Source organism: Aythya ferina, assembly GCF_964211825.1.
Source record: "Aythya ferina genome assembly, chromosome: 1".
Taxonomy (NCBI): domain Eukaryota; kingdom Metazoa; phylum Chordata; class Aves; order Anseriformes; family Anatidae; genus Aythya; species Aythya ferina.
In genome coordinates this window covers 61,619,355-61,637,540 of record NC_140296.1, presented here as the reverse complement: position 1 = coordinate 61,637,540, position 18,186 = coordinate 61,619,355, and the positions used below count along the sequence as shown (strand labels likewise).

Sequence of the window (18,186 nt, the reverse complement as noted above, 5' to 3'; positions counted from 1 at the left end):
ACCCAGCACACGTGCCTGTTAACCACAGCCCCTGTGGTGTGGCAGCCCTGGAGCACTCCAGGCACAAGGAGTGTGTCTGCGTGGCACCAGGAGCTGCATGCTAACGCTGCTCACAGTGCAGGTTTTTCACACAGGTTTGGCATGTGCAGGGTCCCTGCAGGTCCTCCACCAGGACTCATTGCCTTCTTGCTGCCTTGGGGAGCTGGTGAGGTAGAAGGAAAATAACAGGGGGATTTAGCTGGTAAGGAAACTCATCAGGCTGCTCAGCTGAACCCTGCTCCTAGCAGGGCTAACTTCAAAGCCAGATCATGCTCAAAATTGCCCAAGTTCTGCCTGAAGAAAGGGATTCATTTGTCTGCTCACTGCTGGGATGCAGTGTAAAGAAAGAGGGGAAAAGTTATAGCTGCGATGCCTAATTGGAATTAATTTTAAAATGTAATCTCTAAGCACTAATACAGCTTTCAATAGCTGCACAGACCCTCCATTTGCAGGGCTGTGATGCAAGAAAAAGGAAGTAATGATCTCCATCACACTTAGAGTAAGCAGAGCTTGGCTTCAGGATAAAATTCTGTCAAAGCAATGCGGGAGATGAGGCTGTATGCTCCTGGACCTTGTCTGCACTAGCCACACCACCAGCACTGATAGAAGACATCAATTATTTACAGAGCCAGAGGGATGCTGAACACAGAGCCAATAAAATGCTACTCAGCACCATTTCAGAAATGCAGTTAAAAGCTTTAATTGGCTTCTCTTATTAATAGAGCAATCCTGGAAGTTACCAAGCTCCCACAACTAACAGTTTTCAGATGCTGTTAACTGCAGAACCCAGCACTTAACCCTACTCAGATGCAGATTTTTAAGCATGAACTTTCCTTACTCTTTAACAGCACACCAGCAACCTTGCATTCCTTCAGATACCTGCTGCCTCCGGGTGCTCCTCAGGGTGGACGCACTACACACAATTACGGCTCCGTTTTCACAGATGGTGGAAGAGGTTTCACATCTTGTGAAGCAGCCCAGTCTGATGCTTGAATTTTGCATCACTCTGCACAGCGCTGCTCTGCCGCCCTGACTGGAGCCCTCTCCCTTCTCCGAGGGGACAAAATTCCCAGCAACTCTCCCAAAGAGAAAAGCAACCTTCTTGGGCCTGCTGAATGGGCATGAGAAGCGTCTGGTTTCACCTCCTAGCTCCTTCGACAGTGGTTCAAGTCTGTGGGGATTCTCCAGGAGAAAGCCACCTCCAGTCCTACCTCCACCACCTGCACAGCTAAATTTGCACAGCACCCTTTCAAGGATAGCAAAGAATCAAGAGTTGTATGAATCCAGGACCAGCTACAACAAAAACCTACAATTCAATAAAAACCTCATTTTCATGATGTTTAGTCCTGACTGCTATCAGGTGAGGCCATTCCCATTGCCTTGTAGCTAAATTCAGGGCCCTGAATGAAAACATGCAGACTGCCAGAAACACTGGACACTTGTAGCTCTAACAACTCAAACAAACCCCCCATACACAAACTTTCGCCAGTGGAAAATGAATAGCCTGGGTATGATTACTTATTTATTTATTTAGCTTTTGTGAAGCTGCCTAAATATTGACTGACTTAACTGTAGGCAGCCCAATTTCGAGCAATTTGGCCATGTTGTCTTAATAAGGCACAGGTAACACCTGAATTTGAAGTAATACTCCTCTTCAAGAGCCTCAGCGCTTGGAATGGTTTCATTAAAGAATCACAGAATATAAGGATTTTCATAACTTTGGCTTGGCGCTCTTCCCAGAGCACAAGTAGTCTAAAAATAAAGTCCTTATAAGAAGATTTATCCCCAGTGCAGGGATTTTCTTCCTCTAATGGGGATTGCTTCTCCAATTCTGAGCCTGCTAAAATTCTGAAGTCTGTTACCAGAATAAATTGTTTCTGAAGCTGATTCATTTGCCCTAAATAATTCACGTTATCGTCCTCCAGCAACATTTTTTGAATTAATGAATGTAATCTGTCAGCTCCTGGAGAAGCTCAGCACTCAAACTGCCCTTGGAATCAAGCTTTTATTTTTTTTTCTTCTTCATTTTCTTGAGAAAAGAAATCTTGAATCCTCTTTATTTGCTTAGTTTCAAAGGATATTTCCCCTATAGTTTTGACTCCAAGCTAGAGAACTCAGATTAACTGTATTTTTTTTTTTGGCAGAGGGCTCCAGCTGGCAGTAGCCAGTGTATTGTCTATCTCATTGGAAGCACAGACAATTTCCCAACACTTCAGGAGTGAAGCGTACCCTGGAGGATGCACCAGCCTCTGGACAGCATCTGGTAACTTCTAACAGCCTCTACATTGAGAACTGAAACTAGAATTCGGTATTAACCCCAAACAGCACAAATGTATAAAGGCCTCAGTAATTCCCAGGGTGTACCACAGCTCCACAGTTCTTGCTCAAACAAGCAGCAAGAGATTTTACACAAAGTGTTGTTCAGCAAGAAGAAAGGCAGGTTCAATCTGCAGTCTGTTGCTTTTGGTCCTTTGGAGACCATCCAGAACCACTACAACTGCAATAGGAAGAAGAAACTTCACAGTTTCTCCCAGAAGGACGCTGCCAGTCCCATCACATAACAGCGTTGTTCAGAGCATTGCACAGCACAATCTTCACTGAAGCATTACTGTATAAGGCAGCAGCTCTACACAGCAGCAATATCATAATACTGAAGACCAAGTGAATAAAAGACACTTTGCTATCATTTAGTCAGGCACAGGCAGCAAGGTCACTTCTAGGGGAACGAGACACAGAGGTCTGTGGCATCGATGGGCTACCCCAAGACCAAGTCGCTCACCCTGCAGCAACCTCTTTGGTCACGCCTGAGCAGACTAGACCAAAGTGTCTGACTCAGTCTTTGGCATTAACCTTGCACCTCTTACTCATCACTCATCACACTGCTACCGGAGGATTTAAAAAAAAACAAAACAAACAACAAAAACCCACAAGCTTCTCAGAAGAATTTAAATAGTTACAGGTGCGTGAATCATGCATCAGAGCTTCCAGTTCATTGCAGCAGAGCATCTGCTTGTTAGGTTTCTCCCACATTTCAAAACATCCCAGCTCGGATGTTTCTCTACAGAGTCACAACTGTGAGCTTTGTTGGCTCATCGGTTCAGGCATCTCAGCCTTCTCTCCATTCTTATCCTTCAGGAGTACGGAGTCTTTGTAAGAGAAGAGCCTTTTCCCTGTATCCATAATTACAGGCTATTTTACTCAGCACTCCACTGAAAACTGTCTTTTAAGCTCACAGGCAACTGGTGCTGAGAGATGATGGAGAGCTAGACTGGTTTATTCCAGTTTCAAAGCTTCTAAAACACTATGATCAGCTACCTGTCACCTTCCCTCACCTGCCTCCAGATACCGAGGGTTCTATCTCAAAGACAGCAGGAATTTCTATTTTTAGGAGGCCATATAGAAAAGATCAATTCTTTTCACCCTCTTCCAGCAGGACTGTCACAGCCAAAGTAAAATTGGAAAAGAAACTGTTATCATACCCAGTGCCCTCAAATTTTGCAGGAATCAGGTGAAAGGAGATGAGATTCTGCCGGAAGAACTTTTCTTTCCACATTTTTAATTAGGAATAAACGCTGTACAGATGATACTTAGTATTTCAGTGTAACCACTTAATAAAGGCACTCGTTCTACAGTTTCAAGATTCACTCATTTATGTTTCTTCTTTTAGTGAGGACAGAACTTGGTCACTGCAGTACAGCATCCGTTTGTAAGGTTTCCTTCCCATTTCATGCCATACAATGTCAAACCTTAAAAAAAAATAATAAAAAAACACCTTATACTTGTACAGGCCTCTCAGGTGATTGATATTTCACTTACCAGAATGCAGAAAATAATTCCCCCACTGCTCGCACTGATGATACACCTCGCACTGCGCGATCTCATTTTCATGATGAGGAAACGCGAGATCTATTCCCCCAGAATGGATGTCCAGCTGCTTTCCAAACACTGCGCTGTAACAATAATTTCCTGGTCAGCAAGGGGAACGCTACAAAAGGTTTTTGTAAAAGAAATGCAGAAAATGATAAGGTGAAACATCATAAATATAAACACATTATTGACTGATTACAGTTTCAGATGAGGATTTTACACAGATCTTAATACCAAAATTGCAGTAGAACCTGTGTGGACAGGACCACAACTGCCTGCTATTAATCTTCCTGCCTGTATGAGCAATTATTTTTCTAATTTAGATCAAAGAACGGCAAGCAGGACATCTCCCTTCCTTGTTCTGCTACGGTATCAGCATCAGACAGCTTCCTTCATCTACAGACTAAACAACTTCAGAGATGAACGTTTCTTGAAATTTGGTGTTCCTATGCTTTATCTTGTACCTTTCCTGTTAGAATTCAGGCAATACTGTACACAGTTTTGACAGAAAATGCTTAGTCCTACACTGTTATAAAGTCAAAAGAAAATGCCTAATTCTGGACGTATGAGAATGAGACTGAAGAAACAAATTCACTGAAAAGCCAGAAACCAAAGGAGAAACAACACTGCCATGCATATTATCTATCTCTAAGTGACCTGTTGGAAATGCAAACCTCTCATTCAGTCGCAGCCTGAATTACACACGCACATGGGTTAATGACAAGGGAATTATCTGAGCCCCTTGCCTCTGATTCTCCCAAGCCCACTTCTCTAATTCCAACAGCAATGACGACTCCGTGTGGGTTACCCAAGGGCTTGCATGGCACAGACATCTCTAAAATACTGGTGGTTGGAATGAAGGTATTCACGTGGCAGTATGACAAACCTCTTTCTGGTTAAGCCTCACAAGTCAAGGCTCATCAAATGTATCCGCTGCTTCATTAAGTCCCTGCTAGGTCATGCTGGGCAAGCTGGTCACTTTATTTTGCCTGCCTCTTCCATAGAGGATACTTAACCAGCTCACAGCAAAACAAACCAATGCTAACTGCACAGGAACTGCAGACACTCAAGTTGGGGAAGACACAATGTCTATGCAAGCAGAAAATGAAAGACAAGACACACATGTGCACTTTGGATACACACAGTCTCTCCTTATGTCCCACTAACAAGTTGGTCCTGGTTAGATGTCGAAATTTTTGTCCCTTCTTGGGACAAAACACCCAGGCTCGTGATGGCACTGCAGTTCTAGTTCACAGAGCCACAGAGTGGTTGAGGCTGGAAAGGCCCCCTGGAGGCCACCTGCTCCAGCAGGGCCACCCAGCGCAGGCTGCCCAGGCCCATCCCCAGGTGGCTTTTGAGGATCTCCAAGGAGGAGACCCCACAGCCTCTCTGGGCAGCCTGTGCCAGTGCCCCGTCACTTGCACAGTGAGAATGTGTTTCCTGATGTTCACAGGGAGCCTCCAGTGTTCTAGTTTGTGCCCACTGCCTCTTGTCCTGGCACCAGGCACCTCTGAAAGGAGCCTGGCTCCATCTTTTTGGACCCTCCCTTCAGGTATTTGTAGGCATATATCTTTATAGGTTTTTACATTTATAGACCCTCTCAGTTTGGGGCAGAGAAACAGGAGAAAACTAAAAGAGAGAATGGAAGACAGACTGTCTGTGGCTATGTCTAAAGCTCATACCCCACTGCTTCTTCCTGCCTGCTTCAAAACCAGATTAAGTGTGGACCTTCAGAGAGAGACCCCAGCTTGTCCCTTCCCTCTTGCCACCTGGAGGCAAACACTGTCCATTGGCAGTTTCCTCCGACAACACAAATAAGAGCTGAGGAGAGGGAAAAAGATCTACAAAATGCTCAGGGACAGGAGCTGCAGCCCATCTCTGACTGTAAGTGAAGCTCCAGATCAGACCTGAGTCACACCAGATGGTTCCCTCCTTCTCCAGGACTAAACTAGAGACCGATGCCCTTCACCTTCTCTCTCTCTCTCACACACACACACTTCAAAGATATTTCAAAATTAATTCACCTAACTTAAAGAGCTTTGAGATCTTTGGCAAAACAGACAAGTAGTTATTACATAAAATGGGTACTTGAGAGCTGACTGTGACAGTACAACACCTCAGGTAACTTACAAAAATAAGCTCCCTGTTTCTCACAGTCCCAGATTACCACACTTCCGCTCTCCACGGGTAAACTCCTATTTACATGGCAGGAGTCTCATCACAGTGCAGTGTACAGAAAATACATACATCCTCTAAATAGCATCACATTAGCACATAGGCCACTTTGTAACCAGTTGTCCTTTCTTACCTAGAGTGCACTTCTGTCATAGGTTGCACTTCAAATGCAACATGCCTTTGTGCACTTGGGTTGCTTTAAGAACTGCTCCACAGCACTGAAACTATTTAGTGACATAAAATCACCTTTATAATGCTTTTTGCTAGCAGGTAGTAATGACTAACGTCCCTACATGCACCAGCACGGCCTATGAAAGAGAAACCTGAAGCAGTTGTTCCACCTACTTTCAGCTTGGGTTCAAAACTCTCAAGTTACACAAGGTCAGAACTCAGTAATTTCTTATTAGCTTTGAAAAAAAGATATGAAACTAATGCAAAACTAAGTACCTCTACCAATGTTTCACAAAGGAAGAGTTAAAGCCTCTTTTTTCCAAACACAAATTAATAGGTCATAAATTGACACTTCATGGGACAAAGTATTCCTGTCCTGTAGAAAAAATAAAACAAAACTCTAAATTCTGAGCAAATTCTAGACATCTCTAAGCAAACTGCTACTGCATACAATTCACATCATGCCCACAGAATATACTGCCACGTAGAAATCTGAATATTTAGTAGTATGGCTGGCTTTTAAAGAAATCTGAATAATGATAGATGATTAGCAGACACATCCACAAGTGCCATTAAGATAATGTCAGCAAAACTTCCTGTGTCCTGATACAGCACTACAGGCTTGACTAGGTCCGCTGGAGATTACATGACGTGGAAGGGAGGAAGATGAAAGAGGTCTTTCTTAACTTTCACAAAAACTTCAGTTACTCAATTCAAGTTAAAAGAGTCCCTAATCAGCTACGTGATCTTGCATGGCTTATTTTAAATGCACGCTTTTCTCTCTAAGGAGAGAAAGTGCCAAAATATAACAAGGCAGCTATGGAAAGTATTCAGATTAGAACTGGTGCTTTCTACTGATCATAAAAAAAAAAAAAGAGCAGTACTGCTTCTACTACTGTAGTGCGACTGATGACAAAAACCAGCGATGGATTTAAAATACCAGAAATCTGACCTTGATATCGTGGAGCACTCGATGTGCCATCCAGGCCTTCCTTTTCCCCAGGGAGAAGTCCAGAATAACTCTTGAGGTTTGGCAGCTTTCCACAGCGCAAAATCTTTACTGTAGCGTTTATCAGTATCAACTACCATGGAAAAGGAATTTGTTAATGGGACATGTCTCAGAAAAATAAATAATGAACAAATGAAAGAAAGCAGAAATGTGCGCTTAGTGAACCATTCAGTTTTTATTTTCTGCCCAACTCCTTTTTCTGTGTCCTTCCTCCTTTCCTGCTTACCTTGGGCTTCCAGTTCCTTGATCAAGCTTTTGAAAAAAATAGTATGTGGAATTTGACTTCTGCAGGCTAAAAAGATGGATTCAAGATTCTTTAATACATCTCATCTTTTCTGTTCTTTTGGCTTTCTCTGGTTTTATCTCATTCGCTTAGTTACTTATCATCTAGTTTCCTAGGATATACAGGTTGGACTGCAGCAGCAGAAGAAAAAAATCCTTAATTATTTAACATTGCTCATCTGTTTTTATCAGCAGTGACGTTAGATTTACTTCTTTCCTCTACTTATTCCAGACCATTAACAAAAACACCATGTATGACTGGGTCTAAACCTACCCCTGCAGCATTCCACTACCAACACATTTTAATGATGATTCACAGCTATTTTCAGGGCTCTATCAGGTGGTCATTTTTCTTGATCCACTCCACTTGTCCTTTATTGATATTATATAGAGGCTGTTTTTATTCAGAGCGTCATGCAATATTAAGCGGAGCACATTACCGAAATCCATTACACCTGCTTCATCATTCAAAATTGATAAGAAATAAAGGGACAGAAATATAACCTGAGCTCTACCAACCGAATCTTCATCTCAGCTTTCACTGTCTTGCCAAGCTCTGTTTGACCTGCATCTGTTGATTCCATCCCTCTCTTGCCTTTTTGGAGTATATTACTTCGAAAACAGCACTCTTCATCTTCTCAGTTATAAACTAAGGAACGGTCACTGAATCTTTAGAGATCAGAGTAAGTTCAGTAGTAAGTGAATTTGAATTGAGGGGAAGCAAGGTAAAATATGAATGATTGCAGCCATGAGACGCCTCTGGAAACATCTTTTCCAAACCCTAACCAGAGCTGGCTCACCTACAGCAGGCTCCCCAGGGCCTCTGTTAACCCCAGGGCAGCCCACAGAGTTAACAGAGCTCTACAACCAAGTGCTTATTCGTGTCAGAGAGCAGCAAGAGGGATCTGTTCAGGAGATGCTGGTTATGACACTGTGCCCTACAGCCACCACAGTTTGCTTTGGCGATGAGTGTGCTGTCTGGGACATTTAGGACTGGAAATGTTCTGGATTCGCAGAGAATGAGAGTGACCTACAATTCACTGGTTTTTAATTTCAGAAGAGAGGAGACAGCAGGCAAAGCCCTGTTTTGGCACCTGTCTGCTTCCAATTGTCACTAAAAACACCCCAAGGCCCCAAGAAACTGGGGACCTGGTAAAGCAGAGCACACACCACAGGACGCCAGTTCTGAGTGCAGTTCTCCAGCAGCAAACAGGAGGGCACAGCTCCTCAAAATGCCTCCTGTGCAAACTCAAGAAAGGTAACACAGCACAATACAATGCAGGACATCCTCGCCTATATTCAGCTGGGGACCCCTATGCTACTATGTGCCTAGGATTGATCAGGAGGATGGTTGCAGCCTGTCAGTTACTGCCCCTACAGAACGTTCCCTTTGTGGGCTGTAATGAAACAACTCCAGAGCGGAGCTGTGAGAAGCTTCTGGCTGCAATTCACCTGAGTATCACCTCCTAGACATTTCCAGTAATTGCAAACACAATTTTTTTCAATGAAGAGGTAGTGAACTTCAGCATGAAAAGCACACGGGAGACCTGCATCGAACTCTCCTATGCAGAGACCTGATCAGAGCCAACTTACGGAAACTACAGCGAGGATCAGCAGCCCTGCTCAGCAAAACAGCAGCAAAAACAGAAGAACACAGCCAAGTGCACGTTACCACAGCCCATCAAAAGGGCTCACACAACCACTCTGCTTAGCAGTAGTCCAGTGGTAAATAATGAAAGAAGTAAATGCATCTGGTTAGCACGCACCAGAAGGGTGCAACTGCCCAACAATAACGTGGCAGGTGACGTTTCCCAGCATTTCCCCTCACCCACCTCACTGCTGGCTAGTGCAAGGGCTGACAGCACCACCTCATCACTCAGCTTATATACAACACTCCCAAGGATTTAAATAAAATTGATTAAGAATCATGATTGTTCTAAAGTACCAGAACAAAGGTATAGAGAAAACCAAGCATGAAAAAAAGACAGTTTCTGCTTGCACTGCCTCAATAAGCAATCACTAAAACACAATGTCTTAATTAACTAAAAACGCTGGCTATGTACAACAAGTTACAAAACTGTTTTAAACGGTTGAATGAAGGTTTATGCGTAGATACATCATGAGTTCAGACGAAGCATTAACACAAACAAGTTGCTGCCATGAGCTTACCTGCTTCATCTTGTGTGTCAGGACTAATAGCAGTTAGCACTCCATATCTTTCTCCCCAGGATTTAACATCGAAATAAACATTGCCTAATAGAAAAGAAATATTTAGTTTTAGAGCAAGGATGGGGCACATTCACTCTGCTGATATGATGGAGAGATAGTATTTCCCTGAAAGCAAAACAAAACAAAGTACCTTTGAACTTCCATTTGAAATTCTGATTTAGAAAACCAGAAATGCTGCAGAAGTAGCAGCCCATGTTACTAAGCTTTACAGTAACCCCATGGCATTTTCTTGATTTGCACCTAAGACAACACTGTTTTCTGGACATCTGCCTGGGTTTTGACCCTGCTAACTAGCAATCCCCTCCCATGACTGAATTATTACCTACTAATGTTCCAGTTAAAACACACTCGCATCCTTCTACAGCCACTAGTGCTACTAAAAAATTTTCCACACATTGTGTTTTGCAGGCATGTCTTCTACAGTACATGGCAGATATCCAGCTCCTGCTACAGCTATAAGCTTCCCCCAGCTCCCTTGCAGAACCCAGGCCAGGACTTCCCCACAGGAGCTGAGACAGCAGCTCATTACAGCAAACAATTATGTTAAATAATGAACTACTTTTAACTTAAAAATAGGATAAGAGTTGTTTGGCACACTCGTATCATCACAAACGAGTTGCTCAAGCAGTAGTAATCAACAAAACCCGGTACAGCATATCTCACCTGATCCCTAAGCAGGATCACTAAGAGGAGGTGCCTTACTGCAAATCTTACCTCGCGAGGTTGCATAAGCCTGTCCATTAGCAATTATCGTTTTTATAAAGGAAATTATCTGAGGAATGTTTTCGGTAACTCTCATATACACTGTAGGAGGAAGGACCTTAAACAAAGAAATGGTGACAGTTCATTAGACTGTGTGAAATACACTACTGACAAGCCACTCCAACGTCAGAAACAAATTTTAATGACCACTCTTCTTAATTTTATCTTACAAAAAACAATGTTGCAAATATCATAGAAAGATTGCAAGCACTATTTAAGATGCAGATAATATTAAAAAAATAAAAATGAGGGACAGAAAAAGAAATCTACTAGTTTTCCCCAGTGGCTTACTGCCTGCTTCTGACAGTACTCTGGAAAAGAAGCAAAGTCACCTGAACTCAGTGACAGAATATTTGATGTTTTATATGCTTTAGATCAGGATATTTCTGCATGACAGTAACTAAGTATTATCTGTGAACCAAGGCTTTACTGCATGGGGCAGGAAGTCTGTGTTCTTAAATAAATTTAACTTCTTCATTCCTCTTCCAGAATAGCCATGCTTCCTCTCCCCCTCCTTCAGATGGTGTGCAACATAAAGCCTGTTTCTCCCCAGAAGAATGAGAAAGTAAATCACTACTCAGTTTCTGAACAACACTTCATCAGACAAGCAATCAATTGTGTTTTGTTGTGTCCTTCCCCAACCCCCCACATCAAACTGTCAAAAAAGGATTCCTTACTAGAAAAATTGCATTAAAATACTCTAAAATTTAGAAGCTCAATTATCTATACCTTCAAGGCAGCCATATCTTGCTTAAAGTCTTCTTCATAAATGCGAGCAAGAGCTACTGGCGATATATTCATCTGAAAAAAAAGATCAGTAAATCAAAGCGATAACATAAAATACTGCAATCTTTTATCAGGCAGTTAGTAGCTAATTGGAAGACTTACAGAACCCCCAAGGTACAGAGTCAGAAAGGCTTATTAATCTAGCATTCACGGGAAGGGGATGCAAGTTATTTATAACTTAAAAGTAGTATTTCATTTAGGCTCCTGAACTACCAAAATATTAATAGATAACTTTTAAGAGAAAGCAACAGAAGATTAAAATAATGAACTCCTTCCCTCCCCCATTATTTTCCTCTTGAGAGGGTCGTCTTCCATTTGTACCTACAAGATACACTACAGTGCACAGATGTAAAATTCATTCAACTTATTGGCAGGGGACGCCGATACCACCTCCTTGTCAGAGACATGCAGGATGAGACAGGATATTAATTTGCAGTGATTAAGAAAAATGAGATATTTCAGCTGATTGTACTGAAATATGAGTAACAGTCAGGGAAAATTAACTGAAAGTCAGTTCCGTGTTTTGCCAAGTGCAGGAGTTCTCAAACATCTTCTCCACATTTCTCATTCACAAGCTGACTGACAGGAACTGGGATCCTCGCAGAAGTGCACTCCAAAAGGAAAGAGGCAATTTAATCATGTTAAGAAGGCAAAACCTGCCCTGGCAGGCAAAAGCATGATATCAGTGTTTCTCAAATTCAAGTTTTACATCTTCTCTGAGGAAAACCTACTGGGGAAGAGCCAGCAGACTGCCACCCTCTCCAGCTTGCAGATCACTGAATCGTTAACAAAATCAATCCTGTTCCATTGCTTCAAGTTCATTACTGGAGTACCTTCAAGGGGTGGGTACCTCTATTCAGACAAGTTAGTGGACTAGGCAGGAGTTCTGGTGAAGACCAGATGCTCATCTGGCAACAGAAGGAGGAAGATGCTCAGCGCAAAGGCATGCTTCTGCCTGCAGACCAGAGGGAGAGCTCTTCCAGCAATGGGATTCACCTCAACACGCAGCTCAGCTGCTTCTTTGATCAACAGAAAGACAAAAGCACCTAAAGGAAGATGGGAAAATTTCCAAGCACAGACAGACTCATCTCTTTTTCAAAGGACCACTCAGGGAATGTAGCATGCTTCTCACAGACCAGATGCCCAACTTTCAGAATCCCTCTATATGAGTCCCACCAGAGGATGAAAAACAACGTCAGGCACGTTGATCCTAACACTAATACTTCAGCTACAAATGTTGGCAACAACAGAAGCCAAAAGCAAAAAAGAGATCTTAGAAGCAGAGACTTTGATTGTACAACCAAAGCGTGCGGAGCAGGGCATTCAAAAATACACAAAAATGCTACATAAAATAGATCTTCTTAGAACCAAAGAATGGAGTAAATAAGCACACGTTCTTTTAAAACACCTTCCCCACACAAAATAAAATCTCCTTGATGTTCCGATGACAAAGAAAAAATGTAAAACGCAGCCTTCTTTTTTTGGTTAAAGAGAACTGGTCTTAAAAAAAAAATGCAAATAAAAGGACTATTAAAATGCAGAATAAATTCTTGGTATTTTTGGGTCCAAAAACATTTTTAAAAAATGACATTAAACATTCACCAAGCACGGTTGTTTAAAAAGGTTTGATTAAAATCCATCTGAGAACTACTTACAGCCATAAAACATTTAATCATGCCAACAACCCTGAGAATTCAGTGAAAAGTTTGGTTGTGTTGATTTATTTTTTTCCCTTCTGTATTTTTGTACTGATCCAACCACCAGGCCCATGTCTTACCAAGCCTTACCCAAAAGTGTCAACTTTCAAGGAGGCCATGAACTCAGACAAGACTAAGGACACGTCTCAAGGTGCTGACTTTTCAGCTAGAGAGTGCTTGGCACCTTTCAGGAACTGCCCTCAACCCTGTATATCATCATTTACTGTCTTTAAAGCTCAACAACATAAAACATTTCTTCAGAAAACAGCCAGAAGCTACTGGCTTCGGTTTGCTTTTGGAAAAAGATATGCTTCAACTCTGCTGATGGGTTGCCATGGCTTTTTCTTTTCCATTGGCCTTCCAGACAAGGCATAAGGCCACCTTTCAATTTAGCTGCACCTGCCCCAGGAGCAGCTAGAGGGCTAAAAATCTCAAAATGTATCACCTATTGAAAAATAAATAAATTAAAAAACAACAACAACAAAAACAAACTTAGGTTATTTCCCTACATAACTATATCTAGGAAATACCAAAAGTTTGGATCAAAGACTGTAGCAAATACCTACCTCATTGGCTCTTTTTATGATCTTGTCATCTATGTCTGTAATCCCCATCACCATGATAACTTCAGTTTCAAAAAAATGAGTCAGTATCCTTCGGATTATATCAAACCTAACATAGGAGCTGGAAGAGAGAAAAAAAAGAGTTTTTAAACATGCAGCAACAGGAATAAATTTTGATAAAAATGTCAAAGAGCACTGGCAGCCACAGAGATATTCTCAATACCCTAATACTTGGGGGAAAAAAAAAAAAAAAAGGTGGTCTTGAGTGCATAAAATGCTTTTACAAAATTAGTTCCAATCTGCACAAAAGTCAAGCAAATTTCAGTTGAACTGCTCTACCCTCTTCTGGCATTAGTGACACATTACAGCAAATTTTCTCCGCTTTCTTTTCTTGCATCTCTTTATGGTAACACTGAGCTGTGTTTCAAGCTGCCTCTCACCCAGAAGACTTTTCCCAAGCAAACAGTACAGAAGAGAGACACGGATCAGTTATTTTTAAAATGAAAGGCCCTCAGTCTGTGTATGCCAGCAGGCTTTCAAAGTCCACCACACAGAGAGATAGAGCTCGTGTTAACTTTGCTTGGGGTCGAGTAACAGGTAGAGCTACAAGCAAGCTATTTCATTAACACACCACAGATCTTTTCTGACAGCAAAGAAGAGCTGCTCTGGGGGGGTTACTTTATTTTATTTACAGCTGAGAATAAATCTTCAATATCATCCAGGCTGTACGTGACAAAGCTGAACATTCGGCGCGGCCAGACGGATCCACCTGCACGCGGTGCAGGCCTGCGGCAGCCTGCTGCCCCTCACAGGCCCCCCGCTCTTCCTTCTCAGAACATGCTTTGACTCGGTAAAGCCCAATTACTGTGTGAAATAACAAAAGGTGACTTCAAGCTCGCACTCTGCCCTGCAAGATGAGGAGAAACCTCAGCCTCCACTGGCTGTGAAGAAACCCGAGCGCACTGCGTCTGCACAACAGAGCGAAGAAAAGCCCCAGGAGCTGCAGCTTTCCATGGCACCCACACCACTGGATGGGCTGCACCCACCGTGTCTGTCAAAGAAAATGAGTGTAAGCAAACACTGCCAAGGGGTTTGCATCCTTCCCCTCAGCTGTGGGGACCAGGCAACCTTAAGATTCAGATTCTGCGTAACAAGGACATGGGCTTGGAGCCCTGCATTCAGCTCTGGGGCCACCAGCACAAGGAGGACATGCAAGTGTTAGCACGAGTCCAGAGGGCCACAAAGATGATCAGGGGCTGGAGCACCTCCTGTAAAAACAGGCTGAGGGAGTTGGGGTTGTTCAGCCTGGAGAAGAGAAGGCTCTGGGGAGACCTTACAGCAGCCTTCCAGTACCTAAAGGGGCTACAGGAAAGCTGGGGAGGTAGGGACTCCTTGTCAGGGGGTGGAGTGATAGGACAAGGGGGAATGACATAAACAAAAAAAAGGGCAGACTTAAATTAGATATAAGAAGTTATTTCCTATGAGGCACTGGAGCAAGATGCCCAGAGAAGCTGTGGCTGCCCCATCCCTGGAGGTGCTCAAGGCCAGGCTGGATGGGGCTTTGGGCAACCTGGGCTGGTGGGAGGTGTCCCTGCCCATGGCAGGGGCTTGGATATAGGTGATCTTTAAGGTCCCTTCCGAACCAAACCATTTTGTGATTCTGAGATGATTTTAGTATCTTGATGAAGGAAAATACTTTACTTTTGTTGTTTGCACTGTGTCCGTATTAAAAAGGCCTTTTGGAAGGTAGCACATGCTGCCAAGAAAAGAGATATTAATGAACAGCTGCTCACTGGGAGCAATGTGCATCTCATGTTGTGACACAATTCCAGTAGATTAAATTCTTCTTTGGACCTCTTTCAAAGGGACAATGCCAGCACCAAAAGCTTAAAACTGTATTTAACAGTTCTGCAGCTTTAGTTCCCAAATGATATACAAATTCTGTGTTGTTCCCTGGCAAAATGGCATGAAGGAACTCCCTCCTATTTGGGCTTATTCTTACCATGGCCCTAACCAGGCTGTAGCCCACATCAGTACAATCCAAGCCAGTCTCAGCACTAAGGGAAAAGGTGGCATTTTCTGCATCTTTTTTTTTTTTTTTTTTTTTTTTTAATATATAGAATAAATTATGGATGCTGTCTAAAAACACACAGGGTGCCTGTTTTGAAGTCTGGAAGCACAACATGCTAGAGAAAGTTGGATTATCTAGAGAAGTAGGAAGTCTTAGTGGGGAAAAGAAAAATAGTAATGCAATTCTTTCCAAATTCCTCTTGAGGATCTCAAGCTCATTTCCATTATTCATGATCTGCTGTTCTTGTTACGCTCACTGCAAATGAAATGGAAAAAGGATGGAAAAAAGGAATTCCAGTGATAAGATCAGATGCTGCAACAGTGCAACACCATGAGGGTATTTTATAGGAGTGACCCTGTAGCAACATGCATCATTCCATGTGACTTTGTGCTATTTTCCAGAGCATTTCCTGATCTGTAGCCTCCCATTCATTTCAGATGTGCCAACAAAAGCAATGTTCTTGTAGCTCTGCAAGTAGGCCTAGATACTGGTAAAAAATAAAAATTAAAACATTCTGAACAGGGCAGCTGAGATGTCACTACTGAGATCTGCAAGACCACAGACACTGGGAGGGAACAGTTAATTCCTTGCCCCCTGAAGGGTTCACCTGTTCAGAAAAGAGAGAGGAAGATCTTTAGCACAGGCATCCTGCTGTACTACAGAAAACACGTGAAGGCATTAAAGAGGCGGCAGAAGGATGATAACATAGCTCCTTATCTGCGTGACACACCACCGGGAATGTGATATGCAGCCCTAACTGTTTTTTCTTATAGTATAAGTGAAAAGGTCAGGAATAGGTGGCACAGAAACATGGCAAACTTTCAGACCAGGGAAGCTTGAAATTGTTAGTTTGGACATAGGCTAAAAACGGATGGAAAAAATAGCAGATCTCTTTTAATCTACTCTTTTAATCAGGAGAACGTGGAGAACCACTGACTGAGACACTCAAAAGACACATAATGATCCAAGTTGAAGGTGAAGCCCTCTGGCTTTATAAATGCTGTATTCCGGACCCACTATACATACCACTTTGTATCTGTTCTAGCAGAGAAACATGGGCAGCATTTATAGAAGCGGTATAAGTTCTACTCCACAGGCCAGCTGTGCAAGGCAATGCCCGCACCTCTCCTTCCTTGGTACAGTTTGATTACTGAAACTTTATGTTAAAAGAGCATCACGCACACACACACTGAGGAAAGATGCTGAAGGAAAGACGTGAATAAGATCAAGAAAAGAATATCTGTGATAACAGGAATATTATTACATGTAATAATATAGTGTTATTGTATCTTAGAATAGTTCACTCTGCCAAAGCTATGTGGAATATCACCAGAGAGGAAAGTTTTTGAAGAGCCTGCACCTGCAGCACCATGCACAGCAGAGCTGCACCCAGCCTCCTGGAAATGCAGCACGCATGCTGTTGGCCCTGCTGACTGTCCTGGTGAACCTACAGGGGTAATGGGTATAGAAATTACCCACGGATATGGAATATATATATATACACATATGCCCTGCTGGTGTGCCAGCAGCCAGCAGAGCTCACTCCCCTCCCTCCCCACGACCCCCGGGCACCCTCTGCCTGCGGGGTTAGGAGCCGGGGGCTCAGAGGCAGCCCGGATTTCGCGAGCAGCCGCAGCAAAACCCCCGTCCCTCCCCTCTCCGCTCACTCACCAGGCGTGCCCGAGGTGCGCCCGGTCGTACACGGTGGGCCCGCAGCTGTACCTGCGGAGACACAGGGAGGCAAACGGCGCCCGTCAGCCCCCTGCGGGCAGGGACCGGCGGCCGAGCCCCGGGGCTCCCCGCCCCCGCCGCTACCAGGTGGCCACTCGCTCCCGGGCCAGCACCAGCGGCTCCTTGCTGCGGCTGCGGCTGTTGTACGCCACCACCCCGCTGGGGCTGCCCGCCGGGGGCACCCAGCGCTGCTGCCTCCTCCGCCCCGCCTGCCCGCAGCAGCAGCGGCGGCAGCACCGCCGCCATGTCGCCGGCGCGGCCCCGCGCCAGCCCCGCCGGGCGGCCGCCGCCATTCCGCGCAGCATGGCCGCGGCACCCGGCACCCCCCCCCCCCCGCCGCCGCTCCCTGCTCCGCTCCTCGCCCGAGGCGGGGAGGCAGGAGGGAAGAGGAGGGGTCGGGGCGGCTGTCACCGCCCCCGCCGTGCCGCCCCGGCAGCCCGGAGGTGGCCGGGATGTGCTGCTCTGCTCGGGCTGCTGCTGCTGCGGGATTTGGGTTTATTGACTCAGAGCACGGGGAGGAAGCGGGGCTGAACCGGCTGGAGTGCCCGGACCTGCTCTGGGAGCTCCGAGCTGCTCACCTGGGGTGATTAAAGCTGCACGGAGCAGGCGCACGGTATTTGTAAGCTGCTGTTTGCTTCCCTAAGTAACCCCGAAGCAACTATGGCTCTTTGCAGCTACCTGAGAGGAAGGTGTGGGGAGCTGGGGTCGGCCTCTTCTCACAGGTAACCAGTGACAGGACCAGAGGGAATGGCCTCACGTTGTGCCAGGGGAGGTTCAGGTTGGCAATGAGGAGCCATTTCTGCT

The 18,186-nt window shown here is 44.2% G+C and overlaps 1 protein-coding gene across 7 annotated transcripts in view; it reads right to left on the bottom strand.

The window, feature by feature from the left end:
* The window catches only part of CARS2 (cysteinyl-tRNA synthetase 2, mitochondrial), a 34,650-nt gene extending 16,934 nt beyond the window's left edge, over positions 1-17,716 (bottom strand). Inside the window, exons 1-8 of one of the 7 annotated variants that reach the window (XM_084515227.1) lie at positions 17,467-17,549; positions 17,323-17,373; positions 13,584-13,701; positions 11,264-11,335; positions 10,487-10,592; positions 9,713-9,796; positions 7,205-7,334; positions 3,856-3,989 (exon numbers count right to left, since the gene is read on the bottom strand). In XM_084515227.1, the coding sequence (XP_084371353.1) occupies positions 3,856-3,989; positions 7,205-7,334; positions 9,713-9,796; positions 10,487-10,592; positions 11,264-11,335; positions 13,584-13,637 (580 nt within the window). In that variant the 5' untranslated portion in view covers positions 13,638-13,701; positions 17,323-17,373; positions 17,467-17,549. Of the gene's footprint in view, positions 1-3,855; positions 3,990-7,204; positions 7,335-9,712; positions 9,797-10,486; positions 10,593-11,263; positions 11,336-11,645; positions 12,280-13,583; positions 13,702-17,322 lie in introns of those variants that run through there. The other 6 variants (XM_084515226.1, XR_014691730.1, XM_084515225.1 and 3 more) reach the window with 6 other exon arrangements.
* Between the last annotated feature and the right edge of the window lie 470 nt (positions 17,717-18,186).